Here is a 12432-nt window from a genome sequence, read left to right as displayed (position 1 = left end):
CACAGATTTGATCAAACATTTTTTTTTACTGTATAAAAGTCGGGGGGGTGGGGGGGGAGAATTTATCTACCACAGTCTATCCTCAGTGTGCTGAGAATTACACTGACAATCAATTTAAGGTCTCAGTTGGGTTTGCACGTTTGTGTGCTGGAAGGTAGATATATTAATACACAAGGCCATGTTCTTTGCAGACAAAAAAATTCTTCTCTGAAATCGAACAAACAAAAGTCAAGGACATATGACAAAACATAAACTGGTATGTCACATTTTGGCTAGCCGTCATCAGCTACTCAGTAACATCTAGTTAGTAAGGGCTGCATTTAAGTTCACATTTAGAAAGAAAGGTTAGTCTTCGTGCTCATTCTATTGTAAAATTTCCTTTGACAACACAATGCTTTGGACTCATTTTAGCAATATGGTATTGATTACCTAATTTAAGCAGTTGCATGATCAAAGAGTAACACTTCAACATACCCATCTTACATTCATTCTTTATAAGCACCTTTTTTGATTCCTGGGATACAACAAATATTACTTTGAACCCATGATTGAGGGGTGCATAATTTGAGTTAACTCCTTCACGAAGAAACTCCTGGGTTTATACTTAGTGACTGCCCACTGAAATTTAATGACCTGGAAAAATATCTTTTCCGTACCCCGATTGTACAGTTTGTTAACACTGTTCTTTTCTGGACTTCTCTTTCCTGTGGACAGTGAAGTAGCAATGCTGGGAGTGAGGTTAACATAGAAAATAGGAACAGGAGGCCATTCAGCCCATTGAGCCTGCTCCGCCATTAGTTATGATCACAGCTGCTCTTCCAAGTCAGAAACTTGTTCTCGCTTTCTCCCATATCCTTTGATCCCTTTAGCCCCAAGAGCTATATCTAACCCGTTCTTGAAAACGTACAATGTTTTGGCTTCAGCTTTCTGTGATAGATAATTCTACTGACTCACCAGTCTCTAGGTATTTACTAAAAGATTAAAGGCACAACATTCCACAGATTTGATCAAACATTTTTTTTTACTGTATAAAAGTCGGGGGGGTGGGGGGGGAGAATTTATCTACCACAGTCTATCCTCAGTGTGCTGAGAATTACACTGACAATCAATTTAAGGTCTCAGTTGGGTTTGCACGTTTGTGTGCTGGAAGGTAGATATATTAATACACAAGGCCATGTTCTTTGCAGACAAAAACAACATGTGCACACATTGCGATAAAAATTAAATACTGCGGATGCTGGAAATCAGAACTTAAAACAGAAAATTCTGGGAAAACACAGCAGACCTGGCAGCAGCTGTGGAGAGCGAAACCGAGTTAATGTTTCGAGTCTGTATCGAGTACCTCATAATAAAAGATAAGTATCATCCTAATACAGAATGAACTGGAGCTTTAAAAATAAACAAAATAGAAAACTCAAACATACTTGGCTTTCATCATTGCTTCATTGGCTCTGTTTACAATCTTGCTGCGAATGCTCAGAGCATTTTCCAAGGCTCGCCATTGTTCTGACTTTCGATCAGTAGTATTCTGATAAGAACATATTAAATTACTAAAAAAGAAATACTTTGCATAATATACAGCAAATCTGAAAGGTGACCAAGATCAATTTAGCAACTATACATTTTGTCCCTTGATCCAAGTCATTTATATAAATTATAAATAGTTGAGGACCCAGCACTGATTCCTGTGGCATTCCAAGAGTCACATCTTGCAAATTCAAAAATGACCCATTTGTGCCTACTATGATTCCTGTTGGTGAGCCAATCATCTATCCATGCTAATGTGTTTGTAGAATCCCTACAATGCAGAAGGAGGCCAATTGGCCCATCGAGTCTGCACCGATGCCTGGAAAGAGCACCCTACTTAGGCTCACGCCTAATCCAGTAACCCCACCTAATCTTTTGGACACTAGGGGGTAATTTAGCATGGCCAATCCACAAAACCATCTCATCTTTGGACTGTGGGAGGAAACCCGAGCACCCGGAGGAAACCGGGGAGAAAGTGCAAATTCCACACAGTCACCCGAGTCAGAATTGAACCCGGGTCCCAACTGCTGTGAGCAGCAATGCAAACCAATGTGTCACCATGCCACCTAAACCATGAGCTCTTATTTTTCGTAGTAAACTTTGAATAGCACCTTATAAAGCCTGTAAATCTTTAAAATTCTTTACAATAACATCACACATTAAAAATTCAAATTTTTCTACAATGGTTTACCTCAGAATCATCCATTGCTTCCTTTAACCTCTGGGCATGCGAGGTAATGGCTTCTATTGCTGAATCCTGAGCTTCAATTGCCTTGAGTGTTACTTGGGTGCTTCTACCAAGGGCATCCTCCAAGGTTGATGTTATTTCTGTACAGGATTAATGCACTTTTAAAAATACAATATCACAATAACATTTTCATATAAGCTGTTGAAAAATTACTAGTTTGCCTGAGGACACCACAAAACCATCTCACACCACACCGCTTTAATAATAAGGTATTCAGATACGGATCAGGGGGAATCAGGGGGCAGCACGGTAGCATTGTGGATAGCACAATTGCTTCACAGCTCCAGGGTTCCAGGTTTGATTCCGGCTTGGGTCACTGTCTGTGCAGAGTCTGCACGTTCTCCCCGTGTGTGCGTGGGTTTTCTCCAGGTGCTCCGGTTTCCTCCCAGTCCAAAGATGTGCAAAATTGCCCCTTAGTGTCCAAAGTTGCCCTTAGTGTTGGGTGGGGTTACTGGGGATAGGGTGGAGGTGTGGACCTTGGGTGGGGTGCTCTTTCCAAGAGCCGGTGTGGTCTCGATGGGCCAGATGGCCTCCTTCTGCACTGTAAATTCTATGAATCACGGATTTGAGCTGGGGAGGATGGATGAGAGGTTTTTGGGATGGGAGGAGAGAGAAGTCAAGGAGATGAAGGATTTGGTTTTGGAGGGGTGGTTTGCAAGCTTGGAGGAGTTGAGGGGGATGTTTGGGTTTCCATATGAGGAGGGTTTTAGGTATATGCAGTTGTGGGACTTTTTTTAAAAATTCCAATTCAGGGACAATTTAGCATGGTCAATCCACCTACCCTGCACATCTTTGGGTTGTGGGGATGAAACCCACATAGACATGGGAAGAATGTACAAATCTACACGGATTGTGACCCGGCGCCGGGATTGAAACCGGGTCCTCGGCGCCAAGAGGTAGCAGGTGCAGCACTTTGTTAGAAAGGTTTTTCCAACTTTTCCGATAGCGCCTGCCTCCTTGTTGTTGGAGGAGGTGCTGTTGGTAATGGGGGAGGGTGGATTTGGAGCCGGGTCCCCTGGGGGCCATATTCGGGATGTCGGACGTGCCAGAGTTGCAGACGGTAGTGGGGGGGGCAAATGTTTCAGCCTTCGCCTCATTGATCGCTCGCAGGCAGGTTCTGTTGAGTGGAGGTCAGCTTCTCGGCGTGGGTGGAGGATCTAATGGAGTTTTTACATTCCGAGTTAAAGGGGAAGAGAGTTTTCTGCAGATTTTTTTTGCATGTGGGGTGTAATGTTTTTATCCTGTTTTGTAAAATGTTAAAATGCTAAACATTTGAATAAAATACTTTCCAAAAAATAATAAGGTATTCAGTGAAGCAGAATGGGTTCATTGGTTTCTCTAATGAAGTTTAATGTCTTTGGAACTCTCTGCCTCAGAAGGCGGTGGGGGCCATAGAACATACAGTGCAGAAGGAGGCCATTTGACCCATCGAGTCTGCATCGACCCACTTAAGCCCTCACTTCCATCCTATCCCCATAACCCAATAACCCCCTCCTAACCTTTTTGGACACCAAGGGCAATTTAGCATGGTCAATCCACCTAACCTGCACGTCTTTGGACTGTGGGAGAAAACCGGAGCACCCTGAGGAAACCCACACAGACACAGGGAGAACGCGCAGACTCCACACAGACAAGTGACCCAGCAGGGAATCGAACCTGGGACCCTGGCGCTGTGAAGTCACAGTGCTATTCACTTGTTCTACCGTGCTGCCCATGAATTGAACGGGTCATTGAGTATTTTTAAGGCAGCGGCAGATAGATTCTTGCTAGGCAAGGAAATTAAAGATTATCGGGGCTAGATTGGAATGTAGAACTTGAAACATAAACAGATCAGCCATGGCCTTATCAAATGAGAGAGCCGGTTGGCGGGGCGAATAGCCAACTTCTTCTCCTATTTTGTGTGCAAGTGTAAGCCTTGGGATAGGGAACGGGCAGAGTTTTGACTATGGAGCATCACGGTTAAGTCTCAGCTTGTCTTCAACACTCACACATGCATTTTCTACCAGTTGTTGCTGGAAAGCAGTCACAATCAAACCCAAGACAAAATTAGTAATAGCATAATCAGCATAGACCAAGGATTAAACGTAGGAGATTCACATTTAATACTACTCCACTGCGAGTAGTTGGTGTATGTGCTGAAGTGAAACATCAAGGGAGGCGGGTTCTATCAAACTTGGCTCTTAGCTTCATATAAAAAACAAGCCCTTGGAGACACAGGAACCTAATAAGTTTACCACTCAGGTAGAACAAAAATAAAAGAGAAAATAAATGTTAACAGGGTAGTTGGTGAAATGAATTTTAAGTGCATTCACTTTTTTTCCAATTAAGGGGCAATTTAGCATGGCCAATACACCTAGCGTATACATCTCTGGCTTGTGGAGGCGAAACCCATGCAAACACGGGGAGAATGTGCAAACTCCACACAGACAGTGACCCAGTGCCGTGAGGCAGCAGTGCTAACCACTGCGCCACCGTATTGCCCTCATTTAAGTGCATTGACATCTAACTTGTCTGTCCTCACAGGTGGACATAAACAAGCACATGGTACTTTTTTGAAAGATAGCAGGAGAATTATTCTATTGCCCTGACTATTGTTTATTACTGAATCAAGATAACTAAAAATGATTATCGGGTTCAATATTACTTTGCTGTCTGGGAGACTTTGCTGGGCACAAATCAGTTGCTGGTATTTCTTACATTACAAGAGTGGCTTCACTTGACAACTATTTCATTGGCTGTAAAGTATTTTGGGCTGTCCTGAGGTCATGAAAGGCATGATATACATGCAATTCTTTATTTCTTATCCAGGGTAGGTAATGGCAAACTGCAAGAGGTTGTAGAACCCTAATCCAGTACCCTAATTCAGGGGAAGATGAGAAAGAATTAAGAAAAAAGCCACCAATGATAGAACAGAGGTGGTAAACTACCACTATTGCAGCTGGGGAATGATACAGGTGGCTCATGTTAGTCGTAAACTTTATCTGTTTAGAAGTAATGCAATTCAAAATTGATTTTATTTACCAACAATTTTGACGTTTTCCTCTCTATCTTGCTGAGCTAGGTGCTTTTCAACCTCCTGGGGCGGACGTTCTTCTATTGCGATGTGTTGGCCCTGCAAGGCTTTATTTTCGCAACTACAGCTTTCACCTTTTAAGAGCACAAGGACGTCATTTTTATGACCAGAATGTCACTTTGTAACATAAGTGTGTCCTTTCTTTGAACAAAATGCAACTCAACTCAAATGTTCCTTCAAACATTTTCTCTCTCCAGAAACATATCTCGATCTCATTGTCTATTGACCATCTTTGTTGTACAATTCAATAGTGTCGATGGTAAATTTGTCAACCACATTTTCCATCAGTAAAATGATTTAAATGCTTTTTTAAAAACCTCCAGCATGGCTGTTTTTGCCTTGCACTTTAACAAATTATGCTTTACCAAAGTGGTCTCCAACTTAAAATGCTTACAACTAACTGAGATATTTCCCCTACAAATGGCAGTAAATTTGCCAGTTGAAAAGCTCCAGGTATACCTCTTGATCCTTTTTTAAAAATTAATTTAACTAGACTGGTCATTTTCCAAATTTGTAGTTCCTCATTTAGTGAAGCTTTATAGATGTCAGGATTTCTCATCTTCTAGGTGGTGATGCCAGCTATCCCTCAGGGATTTTGTTTATTCTAAAAGCATCTATTTAATTTATTACTAGTCCCTTGATTTTTTTTTTTTAATAATTGGATTTCTTTATTTAAGGAACTACAAATCAGAAAAGATACGTGAAGTAGTAACCCTCATTTTTTTTTCTCTGAAATCCAGTTCATAATACAATTCTCACTGCTTAAAATGGGCACATTGGGGTTAATGTGATTTTCCCATTATGAGTGGTGAACAATAGAATCAATCTCCACTGCTGTGATCCTTGTGGGCTTTGCTGAGCACTAAAACACAAACCGGTGATGGATGTAGCTTTCATCCAGTTTCTGCACTGAAGTGCCATCAGAAATTGAGAGTCTGCCAGCAAAGAACAAATTGTGGGAAGGACACATGGCAGTACTGAAGTTTCCTGGAATCCTTGTCGGGAATTGAACATCCCACATTACAGTATTAACTACTAAACAGAGAATTAACAAAATATCCAACATACTTAATATGGTACAAACAGTGCCTTTCTAATGAAGTCTTATAGCATTGGAGAATGGTTAGTGTTTTTTGTTCAGTATTCATGATTGTCTATGATAATCATAGTATGGACTGTGGTGAGGACCGTAGATTTTAAATGCAGCAATATTATCATTAGTTCACGTAGACATATGCACGACAAATACATGTATTATAGAACCATGAACATAGAAAATCATCCAAAAGGTGCTCAAACAAAATTTGACACTGAACTATGTAACGGGATTAGGACAGTTGACAAAAAGCTTGGCCAAAGAGGTAGGTTTAAAAGGAGCACCTCACAGAGGAAAGGGGTAAGGACACAAAGAGATTTAGGGAGAGCTTAGGACTTGGTGATGGATGTAGCATCATCAGGCAGCTGAAGGCACAGTGGTCAATGATAGGACAATGAACGTCAGGAACACACAAGATATATGTTTATTTTACGCACACAAGCAAGCAGAGTTTAAAATTGAATAAGGGCAATTATGAGGGCATGAAAGTGGAGCTAAAGTAAACTGGCAAATATACTTAAGGGATAGTCCAACAGAGGTTCAGTAGCAAACATTTAAAGGGATATTTCAGAATCTGCACTGTGGGGATTCTATATCTCTTCTAATACTCAGAAGGGCCCAATTTCTGTTGTTAACCAAAAACGTTGAAGACAGTATTAAATTTGAAGAAAAAGAGGGCAGCACGGTGGCACAGCATTGCTGCCTACGGCGCGGAGGACCTGGGTTCGAATCCCGACCCTGGGTCACTGTCCGTGTGGAGTTGGCACATTCTCCCCGTGTCTGCGTGGGTTTCACCCCCACAACACAAAGATGTGGATTGGCCATGTTAAAAATTGCCCCTTAATTGGAAAAAATAATTGGGTACTCACAATTTTTTAAAAATAATAAAAAATTTTGAAGGAAAAGCATATATCTGCTCAAAGACAAGTGGCAGGTCAGAAGATTGGACAGATTATAAAGAACACCCAAGAATGACAAAAAGATTGATAAGGAGGGACAAGAGAAAGCTAACTAGTAATATGAAGACAGACAGTATGCATTTCAATAGATAATTAAATAAGAAAAGAGTTAAAGTGAGCATTGGTCCTCTATGTGTGTCTGGGGAACTGGTAATGGAAAGTAGGGCTTTGGCAGGTGAATTAAACAAGTATTTTGCATCTGTCTTCATTATAGAGGACACAAGTAGCATCCCATAAATAGTTGTAAATTAGGAAATGGAATGGAGGGAAAAACTCAAGAAAATTACAATCACGTGGGAAGTGATATTGAGTAAATTTTTGCATCTGCAAGCTGACAAATTCCCTGGTCCGGACAAGTTTCACTCTAGGGGTTTGCAAGAAGTGGTTAACAAGATAGTTGATGCATTGGTTTTAATTTTCCAAAATTCCCTAGATTCGGGGAGGTTCCATTAGATTGGATGATAGCAAATGTTCAAAATGGAAAGCAGGAAGCGACAGGCAAGTGAGCTTAACATCTGTCATGGGAAAATGATAGTAGCCATTATTAAATATGCTATCCATGATGTGGAGATGCCGGCGTTGGACTGGGGTGAGCACAGTAAGAAGTCTTCCAACACCAGGTTAAAGTCCAACATGTTTGTTTCAAACACTAGCTTTCGGAGCACTGCTCCTTCCTCAGGTGAATGAGGAAGGAGCAGTGCTCCGAAAGCTAGTGTTTGAAACAAACATGTTGGACTTTAACCTGGTGTTGGAAGACTTCTTAAAGATGCTATAGCAGGGCTCTTGGAAAGATTTAAGGCAATCAGGCAGAGTTAATATGGTTTTGGTTTAACCAATTTATTGGAGTTCTTTGAAGGAGTCATATGTGCTGTGGATAAAAGGTTTGGATGTACTGTACTTAAGAGTTCCAGAATGCATCTGATAAGGTTTCACATCAAAGATCTTTGCGTAAAATAAAAGCTCATGGTGTCAGGAGTAACATATTGGCACAGACAGGAGATTGGCTAGTTAACAGGAAACAGTTGGCATAACTGGGTCTTTTTCCGGTTGGAAGGAAATGATGAGTGGCATGCTCTTGGATGAAGGGACTGAAGGTATGGTTGTTACATTTGCTGATGACACAAAGAGAGGCAGGAAAAGTAAATTGTGAAGGGGATGTAAGGAGGCTATAAAGAGACAAAAATAGGTTACGTGAGTGGGCAAAACTGAAATTGTCCATTTTGGCAGGAAGAATACCTCCGTGGTGGGGGCTAGGGCCATCAGGTTTCATTCCTGATCAGGGTGCCCTTTAAAGATGGCACCCCATCTCAGTGAAGCTGGGTGCCGGCTCTATCAGGGCCTGCCCTGCAAGAGTGGCGGTGTAAACCCCACCCACTCTTTTGTTTCCTGCTAAAGAGGGTCAAGATCTGGACAGAAAACAGGTCTGAGCCTGACACTTGGGAGAAAAAAATTATAAGATTCCGCCCCACATCTTGAGCGGTGTTTACAGTATTGGTCTCCATAGTTAAGGAAATACATAAATGCGTTAGAAGCAGTAGAGAGAAAGTTTACTAGACCAAAAACAGGATTATGGTCATGCATGGTCTTATGAGGAAAGGTTGGGGAGGGGGGCTAGGTTTATATCCACTAGAATTTAGAAGATTAAGAGATGACTTGGTCGACAACTTAAGACCCTGAGGGGTATTGACAGGGTGGATGTGGATATTTTCTTTTGGCGTAGAATCTGCGCTGTAGTGTTCTATGTTCTAAGTTGGAGATGAGGAGAAATATTTCTCTCAGAGGGTTACGAGTCACCTGGGATTCTCTTCCTCTGAAGGCAGTGGAAGCACAGTTTTTGAATAGTTTAAGGATGAGCTAGATAGATTTTTGATTAACAAGGGGATGGGGGCAGCACTGTGGCGCAGTGGTTAGCACTGCTGTCTCACTGCGCCGAGGTCCCAGGTTCAATCCCGGCTCTGGGTCACTGTCCGTGGCGTTTGCACATTCTCCCCATGCCTGCATGGGTTTCGCCCCCACAACCCAAAGATGTGGGTGGATCAGCCATGCTAAGTTGCCCCTTTTTTGGAAAAAATGAATTGGGTACTCTAAATTTATTTTTAAAAAACAAGGGGGTGAAAGGTTACTGTGGGGTTGAAGTTACAACCAGATCAGCCATGTCCTTATTGAATGGTGGAGCAGACCTTTGGTGGGTTTGGGGGATGGGGGAGGAAAGATTGGCCTACTCCAGCTCCAAATTTGTATGTTCGGTACTTTTGTGGATTACATTAAGTAAGAGAATTACACTATACAATATATATTTATAACTGGTTTAATGATTGAATAAGAAATAAAATTGTGGTGGGTATGATAGAGTACAAACGTAAAACATTATTCATCCCCTTGTAGCCTCGAGTGTTTAAATTCACCCATTTCATTTCACACAAGCGAGATCATCATGACTATAGCTGGCACATTAGTGATCTTTCTCACCATTTAGAACTAGCTGAATGCTGACATGACAAATGTATTGCCTTTCTCTGTAGTACTACAACCAGTAGCCCTTAGATATCAAGATCCAGGTGATGGATCATCATCAGCTTTCTGTGACTGGTATTTTTTTTATATTAGTTTCTCCATCAGCAATTATAAAGAAAAACCTAACAGCCAAGAGCATCAAAAGAGGCTTTAGAAAACTTTGCCTGGTGAAGTTGTGCTCTTTAAAAGACCAAAACATAATCTCTGATGAATTAGCATAATCTTTTCTCAATACACATTTTGCTTTAATTAAGGATGGCTCAGTGGTGGGCACTGCTGCCTCGCAGCGCAGAGGACCGGGATCATTCCTGGCCCCGGGTCACTGTCTGTATGGAGTTTGCACATTCTCCATGTGTCTGCGTGGGTCTCACCCCCACAACCCAAAGATGTGCAGGTCAGGTGAATTGGCCACGCTAAATTGCCCTTAATTGGTTAAAAAAAAATTGGATGATTTAAATTTATTTAATAAATATGTCTCTTTACTTACCACTTGGATCATGTTTTTGTTCCATTTCATGTTCACAGGTGGTTTCTGGTCCATGTTCCTGAGGTAGGATACTGGGTTCACTTTGGACCACAGGAGCAGGGACTGTTGGAGAATCACCAACAGCAGAAATAATTGCAGCTGCATCTTTGGAAGAATCTGTAAATAAGGTGGGTTGAAGATAGGCAAGAACATTATATCGCTTTAAAATTATGCTCTTTATAAAGCACCCAAGAGAAATGCAGCCAGGTACTCAACTCACTTCTAAGGTAACTGATTTCAGGTTTGGCACCAATTTCTGAGTATGAGGCATCAATTATCGAGTAGTATACCTTTTAAGACTATCTTAGAACATTTCTAACATTGAACAATTATAAAAACTGAATATTTTCACAATGCATGCCTCCAGGAGAGGTTCTGCCTAATTGTCTTTCTTTTTTTTAAAAACGCATTTTATTCAAACTTGTATCAAAGTAGGTTACAGCAAATAAACACCCCGGGAAGTATTCTTCCCAACAATCAACTCTCCGCCCCCGCCCGAGTCACATGTACCCTGTGCACCACCCCAAACTGTATCAGGCTCATCCTTGCACAAGAGGAGGCCCCGCCCACCCCCCGCAGTGCACCACTCCATACTCGCCAAATGATCTCCATTCCCAACTCCACTTCCCATTTCTCCTTGATCTTCACCACCCACTCCCCCAGCTGCCTAATATATATCCCCAATTCTCTTTCCCCCACCCCCCACATCCAGAAGCAGCAGCCGCTTCTGCAGGATGTACCCCGGCAATCCAGGGAACCCCCTCCAGACCTTTCGTGCAAAGTCCCCAACCTGTAGACACCTGAACTCACTACCCCTCGACAGCTCCACCCGCTCCCCCCCCCCCCCCCCCCCCCCCCCCCCCACCCCGTCCAACCACAAATCCCTTACCGTGACCAGCCCCCACCTCCTGTATACACCATCCACCCCCCCGGCTCAAACCCATGACTCTCGCACAGCGGCGTCCGCACCGACATGCCTTCCACCCCAAAATACCCTCCCAGCCGACTCCACACCTTCACCGTGAACGGCACCACTGCGCTCCCTGAATACCTACTCTGATCCATTGGCAACCCTGCTGTCATCATAGCCCTCAAACTAGACCCCCCACAAGATTCCCCCTCCACTCCACCCCCCTCACCCCCGCTGTACCCCATCAACATTCGCCATCCAACAATAATGAAGCAAGTTTGGCAACGCCAACCCCCCTGCCGCCTCAGCCCCTGCAGCAGGGTCCTCCCCACCCCCGGCACCCTCCCTGCCCATACAAAGCCAGAGATGATCGTGTCCACTCTCAGGAAAAAGGCCACCGGTACAAAGATCGGGAGAGCCCGAAAGATAAACAAGAACCCCGGCAGAACATACCTTCACCACCTGGATCCTCCCCGCCAACGTCAAGTGCAGTACACCCCACCTCCCAAGATCCTCCCCGGCCCCCTCCACCAGCTTCGCCAAGTTCCACTTATGGAGCCCCCCCCCCCCCCCCCCCCCACCCGAACCCCCAAATACCTAAACCTATCCCTCGCTACCGCAAATGGCGGCACCCCCCCCCCCCCCCCCCCACAAAGCGGGTGGAGCTGTCGAGGGGTAGTGAGTTCAGGTGTCTACAGGTTGGGGACTTTGCACGAAAGGTCTGGAGGGGGTTCCCTGGATTGCCGGGATTGCCTGCAGAAGCGGCAGCACGGTAGCATGGTGGTTAGCATAAATGCTTCACAGCTCCAGGGTCCCAAGTTCAATTCCCGGCTGGGTCACTGTCTGTGCAGGAGTCTGCACGTCCTCCCCGTGTGTGCGTGGGTTTTCTCCGGGTGCTCCGGTTTCCTCCCACAGTCCAAAGATGTGCGGGTTAGGTGGATTGGCCATGGTAAATTGCCCCTAGTGTCCTAAAAATAGGGAGGGGGGGGGGGGGGTTTACTGGTATAGGGTGGATACGTTGGCATGAGTAGGGTGATCATTGCTCGGCACAACATTGAGGGCCGAAGGGCCTGTTCTGT

The 12432-nt window shown here is 43.7% G+C and overlaps 1 protein-coding gene across 2 annotated transcripts in view; it reads right to left on the bottom strand.

Moving 5' to 3' along the window:
* immt (inner membrane protein, mitochondrial (mitofilin)) overlaps nucleotides 1-12432 on the bottom strand; it is an 86565-nt gene that overhangs the window by 31361 nt on the left and 42772 nt on the right. The window contains exons 5-8 of one of the 2 annotated variants that reach the window (XM_038793301.1): nucleotides 10405-10560; nucleotides 5297-5422; nucleotides 2219-2355; nucleotides 1425-1528 (exon numbers count right to left, since the gene is read on the bottom strand). In XM_038793301.1, coding sequence (XP_038649229.1) covers nucleotides 1425-1528; nucleotides 2219-2355; nucleotides 5297-5422; nucleotides 10405-10560 — 523 coding nt within the window. The remainder of the gene's footprint in view (nucleotides 1-1424; nucleotides 1529-2218; nucleotides 2356-5296; nucleotides 5423-10404; nucleotides 10561-12432) is intronic. The other variant, XM_038793302.1, reaches the window with a different exon arrangement.

Source organism: Scyliorhinus canicula, chromosome 3 (genome assembly GCF_902713615.1).
Source record: "Scyliorhinus canicula chromosome 3, sScyCan1.1, whole genome shotgun sequence".
In the NCBI taxonomy this organism is placed as follows: Eukaryota; Metazoa; Chordata; class Chondrichthyes; order Carcharhiniformes; family Scyliorhinidae; genus Scyliorhinus; species Scyliorhinus canicula.
This window is presented reverse-complemented; position numbering and strand designations above follow the sequence as displayed.